This window comes from Parus major, chromosome 2 (genome assembly GCF_001522545.3).
Source record: "Parus major isolate Abel chromosome 2, Parus_major1.1, whole genome shotgun sequence".
NCBI classification, from domain to species: domain Eukaryota; kingdom Metazoa; phylum Chordata; class Aves; order Passeriformes; family Paridae; genus Parus; species Parus major.
In genome coordinates, this window is record NC_031769.1 from 30,051,240 (window position 1) to 30,068,052 (window position 16,813).

General features: G+C 40.6%; 1 protein-coding gene and 1 long non-coding RNA gene across 2 annotated transcripts; one reads left to right on the forward strand and one right to left on the reverse strand.

Moving 5' to 3' along the window:
• Positions 1-851: 851 nt before the first annotated feature.
• On the reverse strand, positions 852-2,722 carry FERD3L (Fer3 like bHLH transcription factor). The gene has a single exon (XM_015620063.3). The coding sequence runs from the start codon at positions 2,014-2,016 to the stop codon at positions 1,450-1,452; it is 567 nt and encodes a 188-aa protein (XP_015475549.1). The 5' UTR covers positions 2,017-2,722; the 3' UTR covers positions 852-1,449.
• Positions 2,723-4,560: 1,838 nt separating this feature from the next.
• LOC109022487 lies at positions 4,561-16,172 on the forward strand. Its single transcript, XR_002001398.2, has 3 exons — positions 4,561-7,931; positions 10,178-10,264; positions 13,189-16,172. It is a non-coding gene; the product is annotated as an uncharacterized LOC109022487 (long non-coding RNA).
• Positions 16,173-16,813: the final 641 nt, after the last annotated feature.

The window sequence follows — 16,813 nt, forward strand, 5'->3', positions numbered from 1 at the left end:
ATAGAATGAGAAAAAGAAGAAGAATCATCACAGAGCTGACAAAACATAACGGAAGAAATAAGACAGAGGATCCTAGCTATACTAGCGCGAATCCAGGGTAAATCTTGATTTTACTAATATCACGCTAATTTTCTGTAATGGAGATAAAAGCTGTCCTGAATGGGCAGTTCAGTGCGAGTGGACCGGGCTCTGAGCAGGCTGGCTGCTGCCCGTCCGCTGTGAGCGGGGGGAGAAATCCAGGTCTTTCCCAGCAGCAGCAAAGGAAGGTGCCAGCAGCAGAGAAAAGTGGGGAGGGGAGCAGGAAGGGAGGGCAGAGGCACATCAAGATGGGTCGGAGAGGCTTCAGAGGAGCCCCTGGGCCCCCTCCCGCCGCTGCCGCTCTCCCGGCACATCGCCCCTGTTCGGAGGTGCCTGCCAAGGCAGCAGTAGGTAACGCTACATAGACATCCCCGGGGTGGACTCTATACTCTCCCCCGAGGTATGCCCGCCTCGGGATTTCCCCTTTCCTCCCGCTCCGGCTTTTCAGAACGTATTGCATCATTTTTATTCTTTGCGGAGATGAAATGTGGTCCGTGTGCGTATGTGTGTGTGCCGGGAGAGAGAAAACATCTCCGCTGGACGTCCCCAAAACCAAAACCCACAAACTCACAAGTTTTGTCTCTCAGGAGGGCGCAGACGGCTTCCCAGGCGGGCCCCGCCGGTGCCGGGAAGGCTGCGGGGCATCCCTGCCAGCCGCACCTCGCCCCGCCGGGCCGGGCAGGACCGGGCCGGGCGCTCCCGCTCCCGCCCGGGGCGAGCGACGGCGCTGGCCGCCCACACGCAAGGACAGAGCCGTTCCCGGGAAAAAAAAACCCGTGACAACAAACAGTTTTGTCCAGATGTTCGGCTTCCCTGGCCCAGTGACACACGGCGTGGACTTGGCAGACTGGATTTCAAAGGAAAGGGAGTTGTTGTTTATTTTTTAAAAGGCAGAAAGCACTGGGTTAAAATGCTCGGGCCGAGATTTCCCTGGTAGGCAGCTGGGCAGGAACGGAACCCGCTGGAAACCCGTTCCGTACGTTGGAAGGGCTCCACTGGCCCGGCCCAATCATTCTCCAAAGAAACAAATTAGAAAGATATTAAAGCAAGCAGGCAATATAACAAACCAAAGGGCCTCCAACCTTCATCCCCCCCGCCACCTTTCTGTTTACAAAAATTATAAATATTAACAAATCTGCAACACACTGAGCCTCTCCATCCATCTTGTCCCCAACTCCTCTCGATCTGAGCACACGCTTCTCCGAACACTCCTGGTTTTGCATCCCACACCTCCACGGTCCTGGCTGCGGTGTGAGAAGCCGAGGCAGGAGCCGCGGCTCCGCTGCCCCAGGAGGGAGGCGCCGAGGCCACCTGCTCGCTGCCGCGGGTGATGCCCTGCCCCAGCCGCATCCCGCCGGGCCCGGGTGCTTCCTAGCTCGCCTCCTGTCTGCTGCATCCGTCCAGGAGCTCAGTCATGAAGGAGATGTACACTATGGCCAGACGCAAGGTCTCTATACGAGAAAGCCTCTTCTCGTAGGCGAAGGTGGGCACCTTCTTCCTGAGCTGATCAAATGCCTCGTTGAGGTTGAACATCCTTTTCCTCTCCCGTATGTTGGCAGCCTGGCGCTGGGCGTAGGTGATGACCCGTTTTCTCCTAGGTCTGTCCAGGAGGGAAGCGCTGCGCATCCTTTCCTCTTCCTCCTCTTCTTCGTCTTCGGGATCTCCATTTCCGAAAGCAGCCAGGGGCAAACCCCGGGCCATCCCTTCCCGAAGCGATAGGACTCTGCCCCCGAAGGGAGGCCCGGCGGTGACCTCGCAGAGCCCCAGACCCTCCCTGGCCCCAGGGGCTCCCTGGGGGTGTCCCAGGGAAAGATCGGCCACGAAATCCAGCACCGAGGTCCCCAGCAGCCCCTCCGGGCAGGACACTTGCCGGACTCTGCCGTGCAGCTCATCCAGTAGCCCCGGGCTCTGGTGGGCTGGGAAAAGGCTGGCTGACATCTTACTTCAGAGAGGGCTTATTTTGGTGCCCCATCCCCAGCCCCAGCGACGTTAATATTTATAACCCCCTGGGTAACAGGATTAGCAGGACTAGAAAGAGCGGCTGTAAAATTTCTCGCCGTGATGCTGATGAGAGGAGACAGGCAATCCCCTCGGGGACGCGTGGACGCTCCCGAGAGAGGAGTCCCCAGCGAGTCAATCCTGTCACAGCGATCAAGGACAGTTCCTTCTTGGCAAAACCCTCCGCTCTTACCTGCTGAGCACTTTTGTCTCTTCTTACACACCCGCAACCAAACGATTTTCAGCCTCCTTAAAGCCCCCAGCAGCAGAGCCGGGTCTCCACTGGGCTTGTTTTCCTGCTTTCTGTCGGGATTTCTGAACCCTGGGAGCCAGCCTGACAATTGATGTCAGGCAACTGCATGTATGCTTTTAATGATGTCCTGAAGAGGGGACCTGCATGCAGAGGGTCACCGGGGAATGTTTACCCTGTATCCCAGCGCAATGGGAACTGAATGACAGGACCTCCATTAGCCTAAGTAAGCATTGTAGGGGACCCGATATTGCATTCCCAGTAGTAACTGTTGGAATCGTCTCTCCATTCCCCCTAAATCCCCTTCAATCAGGGTCAAATGTCTTTCCAGTAAAAGGCTGCTTCGTAAAGCTCTTTTCGGTTCAGGCAATCTCGTAGCACTTCTTTCGAAACTCCTTCCTCCTGCCCGTGGGAGGAGGATAAGCAGGTCCTACTCAGGGAAGCTGTCACACCTTTGGTAGAGCCATCCCAGTCACCGGCAGAGCACAGAGGAATCAACTTGAGCGCACGCACTGATAGCGCTGGATACATGCCCCAAAATACCGTGAGATGCACATAAACACACCCACCCACACACCCGACACCGCTGAATACCTTTTTTTGATCACGGTTTCCTTGAGGACAGACGCTGCGGATTGTTTTGCTATTGTCTTGGGAGACTGGAAGAGGAGCTGTGCCTTAACCCTCCCGCGCCATAGATAAATAAACAGCCCGGCCCTGGCAATCCCTGGCAGTGTCAGCTACACCGAGCTCGAATCCGATCGGTTTTCTTTGGCACACGATTTGTATACACAGCTCTCTCAGGAGCGACTGCCCATCACTCCTGAGCTGCCTTCTTAAAACCTAATCTTCTCCTTTGTCATGCATTGTTGCCACTCTCTCTTTGGAGCTAATTAGTGTCTAATTTCTGAGGGGATTTCAAAACCCATGACATCAAAGGAGGTGGATGGGGGCGGCCGAAGGATCCCTCTCCTCGAAAACACTTCCTGTTTGCCAACAGGACCGCAAACATATCCCGCCGAGTACCGGGATTTGCCATCATTGACAACTCAGCGAGCGAACTCCGCATCCCCTTTGGTGGGAAAGATGCAGCGGGAGTCGCTTCCCGTCCGTCTGTCCGGGCGGCGCGGCCGGGCGGGGCTGCGCAAGGTGCGCGGCAGCTCAGCTACGCTGGACAGCTCCGGAGAGGGGCGGCCGGAGCCCGCAGCGCTGCAGGTAGCGCAGGGGGACATGGCCAGCACCCCCTGCTCCGGGGCCACAAGCAAGCTGTCCCCGTCCTGCGGCGCCGCCACCACCGCCGCGGCGAGCGATGGGCGGCACCGCGGCTGCTCCGGCAGCCCGCCTGAGGCAGCGTACATAGAGAACTACCGCCTTTAGTCCTAGCAGGGCTAAGAGGGCTCTTAGCGAGCAAGAATTTGCTTATTTGTAACTAATATGGTTCAATAAAACACCTGGTGAATGAAGCAACGAGGCAAGGAGGAACTGTAAAACATCTGTTGAGAGAGGTGCTGCCTAGAGAGCATCCAAAAGTAAGTTGAAAAACTGTAAGTGTTAAGTGTTATATAAAGACATTCGGTGGAAGAAAGATCAGATATATATTTATGACTGACCCACAAAGGACCACGAGTTATTTGGGTTCCTTTTAGTTGAGATGACAAGTATTTCATTTTAAGACATGGAGGTTATTAAATTAAATTAAAGCCAAATGCCAGGAAAGATATGTCACTACAGAATTCAAAATTATCGTGGATATACAACTACTTCAGGTAGTGAAGTAAAATAATGGAAAAATATTAACTCATCACCTCTATGTCAAACTTCACATGAATTTATTGTCCTGTAGGAAACTGGAATTCAGTAGAGGACAGACCTGCCCTTCACCAAGGTATCTTCATAAAGAAGCTCTTACTTCTCTAGTTGCAGATTTTTGCAGGACACAAGACACAAAGACAAGCAGAGATGGAAGAGGTTTATATTGAAAGAACACAAAGGGAAGAAGACCTTTTCTAGCTAATAATGTATCACAAAATAATATAACATAAGCCATAAAAATATTAACGTTTCTTAAAGGAAGCAATAAAGACAGAACTACGACAGAACTGGGAGGTCCTTGCAGAAAATGAAGACTTGTTACCAAGGGGAGTCCTCTTGTAAAGCTGGGGTTTTTTTCTGCTTTGTATTCTTTTCTAGTCCTCCTTATTTTTTGCTAAAATATTCAATTTTCTCTGATATTAAATATTTGAATTTAAATATTTCTAAAATTACTTGAATATTAATTTAATTTAAATATTTTATTATTATACAGAACAAACTTAATGAGCTGTGGCACCACTAATATGTGGCACTTTTTAAATCTGGTGATTTTTGTCAGTTTGGGGAAAGTATGGAGCTAAGGCAACATACAATGAATATCCAATGCTTCAAGACACAGATTTTCAGTGCCTAGACAAAGCAAGAATGTCAGAGAAGCAGAATGAACTCTCATAAGAGGCTGCTTTGTTACTCCAAAATTGTCTCAGACCAGATTAGGTGATCCAAAGCATATTCTAGATTTGTTTTAAATATGAATGTAATTTGCTTTATGAATCCTACCTTCTTTCATCCCTCTCTTATCCTATCTTTTTATTTCCCTTATTTATCAATTGAAAATTTGTTTACAAGGTGCTTAGAGCTGCTAAGAACTTATGGCTACAATTTCAAACTGTGCAGCTATTTCCAAAATTATTCTTCAGAAATATTTATAAAATTATTCTTGGTACTCTCTACACATGTAGGATTTGTGTTTAAAACTCAAACCACAACAACTTTTCTGATCTATTAGCCCTATGAAAAAATGTGTATATATCCTTTTCTGCCCATCCCTTTTATCACTTTGTGTGCTGTGTGCCTGTGCTCATAATTATCCACAGTATCACACAGGAAAATACAGCCATTCCGATAACTTGGAATTATTAATTGAGATGCTATAGATTTTAACAGTGACCTGTCCTGCAACAGTACTTGAAAATTCGCTGGAAGCCAGTGGTGACCCTGAGATGCAGATCCATCAGATATGACTCATTAAACAAGGACCTGAAAGGTATTGTCTGCTTTGGAAACCACAAAAAAGTTAAATAAGCAACTGAAAAAAATGTCTACACTTGTAAAATGGAAAAAGAATCTTCTCTCCTTTAACTGATCCATTAATAGTTTGATAGTTGCCATACTTTTCAGACTCTGGCCTGAGTAACAAAAACAGATGGAGTCTGTGGGCCACTAATGCAATCTCTTTCGAATTATTGGCATTGTGGCTGTCTGATCTTCTTGTTAATCTTAAAATTACAGTAATGCCCATGGATCAGGACCTTACTACCTCAAAACACAGGGCAGTTCCTGTCCTGTTGGACTCACAGCTCGTATTCCTGACAGGCCAGACACATATCAGAAGATATGTGTGGAGATGGGGCCAGCTCTCATAGAATAGAGTTTGGATAAGATCTCATCTTGACCCTTGCTCAATCAGTAGTGAAGAGGAAGACACTATGGACACCACTGATGAATTAATACAAAAATGAAATATTTAAGCAAAGCTAGTTGAATATGGGTTATTTTGATGCTAGAAGAATGCCACAGTATTCAAATGAAAGCACAGAAAATGTGATTGTGATATCACTGGAAGAGTCAAGGAGTCCTCAAATGTCTCAATGCATTATGAGGTTAAACAGGCAGTGAACACTGGACTGTGATAGAATTTATGTTCAAAGATTTTATGTCTGAGTGAAGCTGAGGGAGGTCAAACAATTTGTGTAAATGGTCAGTACTTTTTTGAGTGTCTTGCAACAAAAGCAGAAAGGAGGAGGCTGATGAAGTCAGAAGTCAAGGTCAAAGCTAATACAGACCAGAGGAACTAGTGCTTTTCTGACTGAAACTGTTGGAGAAGCCTTTGGGGCACTAGAGACAGGTGAAATAGGAGGTGAGGACAAAGTTACCTCAGCCTGACTTCCACATATCTCATTTGTGGAAAGAATTTTTTGAGTCCATCAGTTGAGGAAAATAATATGGATACTAGAAATGGGCTCATGTTTTCTAACTGCTGGATCTTATCCAAGCAGCAAGTAATCATGGTGACATTCTGATTCCCACAGAGATAAGAGCACCTGTAGTGAACATCGTGATCCACTTCAAGTCTGTCTTCCCTGGTGGACTGTGAGAAGCTTGGAGATACCAGCTTCACTTCTGTAGGATGAGCCTTAACTCTATAATTAGCAATGTATGAATAAAGACTAAAAAAAGTCCAATAAGATGTATATCCAGAGTATGTAGGCAAACACAACTGGGTGTATTTGGTGCAGTGACTAGAGTTTAAGTCTGTAAGAATTCTCTGCAATTTTTTTTTCTGAATAGTTTACCTGTATAGACAGTTTAAGAATTAACTTTATTCCTTAGGCTGATATATGTGCGAAATCTCTGCTCACAAAGCAGGTGAAATCCAGCTTACTAGTTCAACAGAGGGACTAGTTCAGTTCTGAAAAGCAGAATATATCCAATGAGCCAAAGCTTTACAGTCTGATCCTATCAGTAACTCCAGGCACTGATCCTACTTGCATCTGCCTGTATTAATGCATTCCTGTGTCACAGCCTGCCATTAACAGGACTCCAATTTGAATACAAGCACCTACTTACAAAGATCAGGTTTCACAACTTGGCTCTCACAGACAAAAATGTGACATTCAGTAACATCATTATTCCCTGACACAGGAAATCATTAGGAAAAATCAGTATTTTGGGCAAAACCTAATAAAACTAGGTATTTCTGCCAGTAAAGTGCAGTTCATTTTTATTTACAGTGGTATTAGACACCATTTGAAGAGTTTAAAAAGCAACTGTTGATATTTCCCCATACAGGAGCAAATAATGAAGAAAAAGTTTGAAACTGTAATCTTGGGTAAATCATAGACAAATGAAATGAACAGCTGTGGTTAGGGTGGGATGGGATTGATCATGCTTGCAAAGTTTTATGAATGATACTTTTTTCCTTAATCATAACCTTAGGGGTGGGAGGGATTGAGAACAGGACATGCCTTAGGGTTGGAATGTCAAATTTAACTTTGAATTTCCTGGATTTTTATCATCATGCATGAAAAAGTGTAATGTTATTCAAACATAGCTTCTTTAATCTTGATTTTGGTATAAAAATATTTTATTGTTGAAATGGAATGCAATAAAATATGTATTCTTTACATAGAAGTCTAGATTTATTAAAAATCTTTATTACAATTATTTAATTTTACTGTTTGATTATTATGTACTAGTTGCATTAATTAATGTTTTTTTTCTCTTCCACTTCTCACAATTTGTAAAATGCAGGGAAAATGTCAGTCTGAAAGCTATTTTTAAGTGAAGATTTTGCTTATATACCAACAGAATAAATGTATGTTTGATGTAGGACCAAGATTCACCCTTTTCCCTTTTTTTCTATTTTTTCTGGAATTTACAGATTCTTTTATAGTTCACAGGTGTATCTCCTGCAACTAGCAAGGGGACTGAACTGAAAGTCATCTCCAAAAAACAGGTGTCCTTGGCCAAGCTTCTCAACCATCCATTGCCTTGCTAGCTTCTGGCTATGGTATTCTCCTAAGGATGTGTAATTTATTTTCTTCATAGTCCCTCTTAACAGCTTTTAACAATTGTGTCTTTGTGCGTATTCATGACAATGTCTATAATTACAGAATCACATAGTATCTTTCCAACTGATTCCATTTCATTCCCATTCAACACACTGGAAGCAGCTAATATTATGAAGAGTGTTTGCTTATTTTTGCTTAGTCATTCACCCTCTTTCTTTTTTCTGTGGTAAACAAGTCATGATTAAATATAAGATTTAAAATCTCCCTTGTAAAAACATTTCTCAGGCTTTAGCAGCTGCCATATCAGTATGCTTGGTAGATGTGGATGTATTGTTTCTCTTTGCAAATGGAAAGTAGGAACAGAACAAACCTTAAACAGATATAAGAGAATTATGGCAAATAGAAAAATAAGGTAAATTGGAATTGAGAGCTCCAATTTGATTTATCTAGAATTTAACTTCTGTGACCTGTTGTGCTATAGAGACTTTTAACCTTAGGAAGATCTCATTAAAGTATTCAGCTGTGAGCACTTTGTCCCTCCAAGGTTGGTATATGATTTTTATATTAATTATATATAATATATATCCATTAATTATATATAATATATATCCATTTATTAATATATATCTGGAACATGATTTTATTACCAACATGGAGTAAGCTTTGATTACTTACTAACCTGAAAGGTTTGATTCTGCAAATGTAATTTTAAAAATACATGCCAATGTTACTGCTATTTGCCAGATTTTTTTAAAGTGAACTGTAAAATGAAAATGTCCATCTTATGTTCCATCGTATTATTCCCATGTGTGTCAGTGGCAGGGTTAAAATCTTTAGTTCCATTGTGCTACTTACTGCCTTTGAAACAACACAGCCAAATCTTCTCCCTCTGCCATCAGGATCTGGGGGATGGTAACACATTTTTCCATAAGATTTCACAGATACTTGCTGGCAGCATCATTCATAACTCCTGCTGGATGGGCCTGATCCCTCTTGTTGTCCTGTACATGCCATTTGATGACACTCAAGATGATCTGCTCTATGGCCTTTCCCAGGATAAGGTCAGGCTGACAGGCCTGTACTTCCCTATATCCTCCTCCCGACCCTTCTTGTCCATGTTCCTCACCTTTGATGACCTCCAGTCACCTGGGACCACCCTGGTTAGCCAGGGCTGCTGGTGAATGATGGAAAGTGGCACAGTGAGCTCTTCTGCCCTCTCTCTTGGTACCTCTGGGTGGATCTCAGCCAGCCCCACAGACCTGTGTGGGTCTAAGTGATGTAGCAGGTTGCTGACTATTTCCCCTTGGATTATGTGGTCTGCATTCTGCTCCCTATCCCTTTCCTCCTGCTGAGGCCTGGCTACCTGGGGAACAACTGGCCTTACTACTGAAGACTGAAAAAAAGAGGCTGGTTAACTTACTTTCCATGTGGAACATGGATCTTACCTTCCAGTGCCTCAGCCTTCTCACCTCTTGAGGTTCATTGGTCATTTCCCCAAACTCCCCCTTCTCACTGCTCTATTTGCCCTCTTTGTCTCTCTGTCTAATCATAGAGCCCATTTTCACTTGTTTGGGCTATCCAACCCCAGGCCTTGGTCTGGCACAACAGAGCTGCAATAATTTACCATTCTCAAGCATGAGCATTAAGAAATTTGGCAACATTAACAGAATGGTATAAGCAATCTGGAATATTCGAAGCCATATAACTTGTAGTCTGCTCTAGTAGGGTAGGTCTTAAATGAGGTATTTGAAAGTGTACTCCTATGAAAAATATGCAATTTTCAGTATTTCGAAGGATGAGGAAATCAGTTCATTTCCCAGTTGCTTTGTTTACACTCAATAATTTTGACTGGATTACAAAATAAAAGGGATCATCAATGTCAGTGTAATTGAGTTGTACAATTCACGTTGTTTTTAGTAATAAAAATATTAACAGCAATCTTAAAGTTACTTAAATGGGCTTTAATTATATAGATTCTTTTTATAGGCTTAACATTAGAAGCCATTTTCTTAAATCATATGTTTTTTTAACCCATTTCTTTGATTAATGTGTATGTGTGTAGGGAAAGAAACTAACTGAAATGTTTCTGTAATACCTTTCATGCTCAACTCACAGTAAAAAAATTGCCAGTCCACTATATCTTTAATGTCTTTAAAACACTAAGTTGTCTATTTTTTCCTTCTAATGTTTTTCATAAGTATGAGATTAAATGTTTTGAATGTTCATGAAGCTGCATTTTCTTTAGAAAAGGTTTCAAACTAGGTGAAAGGTGTTGCTTACTGCCAACTGAGATGAGAGAATCTACCATTTTGATAGAAAAATCTTGGACAAGGTAAGCATTTGACTGCTTCAAAATATTGTAGATTGTCTTGTGGTGTAAGATTGTCTTTTCCAGTTATATGATTCACTACATTCTAGAGAATTTGCATGTAGATTTTTAAATATTATTTGAGCTGCCTTTGTTTATTCTCATTAGAACAAAAATAATATCTCATTTTCAGGAACCTGGTCAGACTATTCATTGAAAAAAAAAAATTGCATGAGGTTGTGACATAAACACATTGACACATAGATGCTTATATCTACAATGCAATTTTATTTGTTTTGGATAAAAGTAAAATAGCACATTATCTTTTGAAGCTATTAGAAACATAAAATGAGTCAAGGTACTGGATTTTTTTGAACAGCTACATTAAAGCTATCTCTCCTCCTCCTATATGTGGGTCATTGCATTACTTTTTACCCTTCCTCCTATTTTCTATTTTAAGTTCTGACAAAAGTGAAATATTGGTATAGTACAGAGGTTGGTGCTTATCACTAGTTATAAAGCAATGATAACCATGAATGAGTAAAAGGTTTTAATGACCTTTTTAAAAGAATTAAATAAGGAACAGTTGAGGATGTTAATACCTGGGAAAGTGCTACCCTGGCCCTGAGGATCAAGGAGGCCCAGACATGAATTTTGTGGAGGTGAATTCTCCCATTCACTTCCCAACATGAAGAGGAAGGGGAGACTTTCCTCTGTTATGCCTTTTGATTTATGGCAATCACATTGCTTGACATCACATTTTAGATTAGAAGATCTCTCAGGCAAGGACTGAATCTTCATATTTCTTCCATGACTAGTAAGAGGGAAAGCTCAGACATAACTGGACACAGAAGATGAGACAAAGATGCATTTCATGCATTTCGTGACAAAAAATAAGTGTAGTTTAAAAGGAGAATGAGCTAAACAGAGTCATAGCCTAGCTGGAGAAGGGGAAGGAGGAGTTGTGAGTCTAAAATACCTTGTTGGCAGTGCTGAGGAGGGAAGGGGGACCCTTTCCTACTGCACCAGTAGGCTGGAGATTTAGTAGGAGGACAGAGCAAGTTCTGGAAAGGCTACCACACAGAGATGAAGCACAGAGGTCTTGTCATTGAAAATATTTTTGATATTTCAGTTCCAAATTCTGTCCAGTGAAGGGAAAATACAATATAGGAAGGCTGAACCTAGAAGCCAAAGCAACTACTGTGGCACTACTCATGGACACCATGATCTGAGCGCACAATAGCAAATAAAACTATATATAAGTAGTACATTTTGAAAGCAAATAGTAAATAAAAAATGTGTCCAAATATATGTTAAAAGCTAGAGAGTAAGGAATGAGAACTCATAATCCAGCTATTTTATAAACTGACTGATAAAAAGCAGTTTCTTCATGTCCTGTCCCAGGTCATCTTTGTCTCAGATTTGCCCAACTTCAGAGAATTACTGAATAAGAAATCTCACTCCCCGTTAGGGATTTCCCCCAGGCTAACAACGGGGAACAACAGCATCAATTCATCTGCACAAAGGACATTGTGAGTCATGGACAACTCCATCCTTGCAATTAAAACATCCCTAGACCACAAGTGCAAATATGTAAAAACATACAGAAGGACCTGCAGATATTTTCTGCTACCCACATAAATACAGGGTCCTAGCTATGGCATGCTTTGCTAACACTAGAGTAAGTCAGTTGTAGAAAGTAATATTATTCTGCTATTCTGTCTTTCCATATCTGCTTCTATTCAAACATTGGTAGAAAGGGTCTAAATTGCAAGTATAGGCATGTGAATACCACACCAGCAAAATGTGTAAGTATATCCTATGCTTGTGATAGGCTAAGCTGAAGAGAAGCAGGGTTGGTTATTTGCATTGGGTTACCAAAACACATCAGTTGCATAGCCAAGAGCAAACCCACTGACTCTGGTCTACTAGCTTAATTCTTTAATTGGTAGGTAATCCTGGCTCACAAAGTCAGGGAAAATCAAATCATTCGCTTTTGCTTTCAAAGCTAAATCTCTTTGGGATTATCTCATTTGTGAGACCAGATCCAGAAAAAATAAATTAGGAATGGAACAATCCATTTTATCTTTAGCTCCAGAAAGATGGAATAATTGAGCAAATCTATTTTCTTTCCTATTTTTAGAAGTAAAAAAGGACATATAATCTCATTTAATTTAGATCAGGTATAAAATCAGCATTGTGAATTAAAAACGTGATATACCTTAGATTATACACAGTAGTCAGTCAGAAGGAGTGTCCTAGGATGTTGAAGATTAGCCATGGTGGTTTTGGTTAAGTCTTTATTGCTATGAGAGTTTTTTTCCAGGATTTCTTGACTCATTCCTCTAAGCCTATGTTGAAAGGGAGTTTCTTAATGCATTCTGAAGCAATCACATAATTTTTTTCTTTTTTTATTTGCTGTTTAGTAATACAGTTAATTTCTTCAGAATATTTTAAACCACGTGTTTTAACTCCATTCTGTATTTTTGAAAGCGTTAATACTATTAGTTTTATTATTCAAAGACAAACATAAAAACAATGATTTAAAAAAGTTGGGAGAGCAGGATTTCTAGCTAATAGCTTTTCAATATTCAAAATCATTATCTTACAAAAAATTAAAATTAATCATTGGATTGAATCAATGGCAGACCTATACACACTTAACCTGCTGGTTTATTTAGTGAGAATCGATTCAGCAAAAATTCCCACTGTCCATATGTATGCATGTTAGAATTTTCACAAACTGATTCTCAGAGGGGTGAAAAAGAAGAAATTTGCAATACCATTCTGCAGCTACAGTCACAGGTGTTGTTTTCAGTCAATGATAGAACTTACTGCTATGCAGCTGGTCTTGATGATGACATAAAACCATTGGAAAAATTAGAGTTTAAAAGGGGCAAAAAGTCAAAGGTTTAAAAATAAACTTTTTTTTTTTTTTTTTTCTCCAGCTGAGAAAAACTCTCAGACACTGACTGAGAAAACAAGACTAAATAACTGAGTGAGTCTCTTCTGGAACCTGAACTTTTCATATTTTATCTGCCACCGTTTCCCATTTTACTTTTCAAGTTTCCTGAGCTGACTGTTTACAGGAAACCACCAAGAAGACATAGAAGCCAATTTTGTCCATCAGCTTATCCTTTCTGATTTCAGCTTCACAACTCAGAAAGTGATGACTGGAACATCAAGAACCAATGCAGCCTAATGCAGCCACTTGTATGGTCTAAGACCTCTTATTAGTTTTTCTTTTGGCTAAATAGGAATCTTTCTGATTAATTGAAATGCAACGACATCATACAAGAAGTGGAAAGAAAACAAATGAAAAAGCAAATTTTTAATAATTAATTTCTTTGGTATTTAGAGATGATGTGCAGACCAATATCTAGTCTGAGCTAAAGTAGGCAGGGAAATAAAAGGTGACGGAATTAGACTCTGAAGTTAGTTGCAAAGTAAAGTTGAGGAAAGATGTGAGTTTTTTGAGGTAGAAAAGTTACTCAGAAATAATACAGAAGAAATTGAAGTAGAAATTGAATTTGTGGGTTTTGTCTTGGTTTTCACAATCATTGTCTGATCTTACACCTCTGCATTGATCAATGTAATTTGGGGAAGAGGTGGAAACCAAATAGTGCAGTAGAAACAAGTAACTATTACTGGCAGAAATTTAAAGATAGTGGAGATGCATGGCATTCATCCAAGGCCACTGGAAGAGCTTGTTTCAGAGATTGCAATCTTACAGTCTCTGAAAAAAGTCTGTGGTTATCAGGGAAATCCCTTGCAACTAAAAATGTCTAACACTACATCTATCTTTAGGAAAAATGAAAGGAGGACTTGGGGAGTTTTAGGGCCTATCAATCCCTGTAAACACTGTGAAGCATGGCCCTTTGGAATCCATCTTCAAACACTGGAAAGCAATCAGGAATAACTAGTTCAGACTTGACCACCTTGATTGCCTGATTCATGAGATGGCATGTGGAGCAGAGAGGGGGAAAGCAATGGATACCCAGTAATCAGGATGGCTTTCGTCACTGTCCCCAAAAGGATTCTCTCTGAATCTGAGGAATTATGAACTGAAAGAAGAGTTTGTTAAATGCATAGCAAATTGGTTCTTCCACCACTGTGAAAGTGTAGTGGAATCACTTTTTGAGTTCCAGCTGGTAATAAGCAAAGTAAAACCCTATGGTTTGGCACTGGGATTCATATTGTTTAACATTTCCATCAATGGCTTAGATGGTGACACAGAATATGTCCTCAGATAAACCTGCAGATGTTACTAATACAGAAGAGTGATTGACATGAAGAGTGGAAAACTTTCATTCAAAGAATTATTGAGAACTGGACCAACATTAACAACATGAGGATCCTGAATCTGGGTCAGAACAACATGTTGTATCCATGCAGGTTGATAAATAACAAGGATGTGATGGAATGTAAAGCAGTACTGTACTGCGAGCTACAAAGAAGGTAGACCATGTGTTGGACTATATTAGGTGGGGCATGGGAGCAATGTAGTAACCTGCAGCTACTAGAAGGGGAGGTACAAAGATGACAAAAACATCCTCGTTTTGGCAGACAGGCTGTACAACATTGAAACAGACTGCCCAAAGATGATGGGGAATCTTCAGTTGTGAGATTGTTAATTAATTAAGGCAGGGTAGCACTAAGATATATCTTATCTGAACTACTGCTAGCTAGCAAAAGTAAACTTTTTGTGGAAGAGACCTCCAAATATCCCCTGCAAACAGCATTTCTTTGATTCTAATCCTTGGAATCTGGAGTTCTGAACCCCATTGTCTTTGTTCCTTTGAAAGAGCACACTTCTTCTGCACAGCAGTGTAAGGCATGTCCTCTCGTCCTCGGTTTCTGAAAAAAGTTTTCACAGAAGATTTTATTTAGGTTAAAATAAAATCTCTTGAATTTATTTATGTTCATGGCATCTGAGGAAATATACATGAAATATAGCAGTATATTTGGATACTATAGGTCTGAGCTTTTTGGTGCAAAAAAGGCAAACCACTTATTTGTGTTCATAGATATCCATGCAGAAGCAGCACCATTCACTTCAAATGTGATGAGAACTTATTAAGTCATAAAATGATTTGCTGTTTTATGGCTTTGGTTCCTCTTTGTAATGAAGTATTGAATTCCTGGGGGCTGTGTTGAATGCTCACTACACACATGCAAGCAGCAACAACAAAATCAATTAAACTATTAATTATCTAAAAAACTAATGTGGAAGGTTAGTCTTTTAATATCTTATTTACAAAAGTATTCATGCAAACTGAGTGTAAGTTCAATGTTCAGTTTCTTACCCTGGAATTTGTTCCTATTCTGTCATTTGTAGAGAACAGAGAAAAAACACCTGCAATGCTACATTAAAAGAAAACAGCAAAGAATTGTCTTAATGATTAGACAATATGTTACTGAAACATAGAGCAGAAACTCACTAATTTGTACTGTACAGGCAGAGATATTGTGTGTCATATATTTTTCTCTCAACTTCCATTGTACGGAATTCCAGACTCAACTGCAGTTTTTACAACATACAGAGTACTCCACATGTGTGCAGTTTGGATTTCACAGGACTGTAAATAATTTTAACTGTTTGCATTGGTTGTTGGTTTTAATCTTTTAGATGCACGAACTCTTAAATTTTTATCAGGTTTTCAAAAAACTTTGATACAGGATAATGCATCTTAAAAAATTGCATGCCTTTACTGTAAGTCTGAGAAGAATTTATATCCCTAAGGCTTTCCTCTAGGATATCTTCTGACATCAAAAAGGTGAAATTAGAAATAGATTCTATTTCTTTCAGATGTCTATTTAATTTTTTTTTTTCCTTCCAAACACTGTAATTTAATTTTAAAGTTCACTTTGAAAATAAACAATAAATGAACGTGTTTTCAGAGAAAATGCTTTCTCTTTGCTCAAAATGAAAGCAGACGTCTGGTTTCTAAATTATTATCTTTTAATTGTCTACCTAATTACTAGATTTGGTGAATTTCAAAACTGCATTTATTTACCCATCAGAAAAATACATTGCTGGCAGAAAACTATCTTTTTATTCTTGCATATGCATGAAACTTGTTCTCTTTTATTTTTCATATGTACCCATTTGCATCCACTTACAAAGCTATACATTCAAAATGCTGCAAATGCAACAAACATTGCCTAGCGCTTGCTATTTTATTTAAAAGCAAAACCAGTTTATTCCATCTGTGAGCCTATGCTCATAGAAGTAAATATATAATAATCATTAGAGCTCTACTCTTTCTGCTCCTTGCTATCATTCACAGTCTATCGATATAAAGCAAGTTCTATCTGTCCTTCCACCCAGATGGTTGACGTTACATGTGATTGCATGAAAGCCCTGATATGAAATGCCTATGGCTTACTGGATTACCCTCTCCCCACATGGTTCAAATTAATAATAAAAAAGAAAGAAAAAAAGAACCAGTGCAATCTTGCTACAAAAAGAACAAGAGTTTATTGTATAACAGGATTGCAGATGTGGAAAGGTGCTCATAATAAGGCTACACTATTTTTGTTTCATTGTGCATCTGGAATGCCAAAGGATCT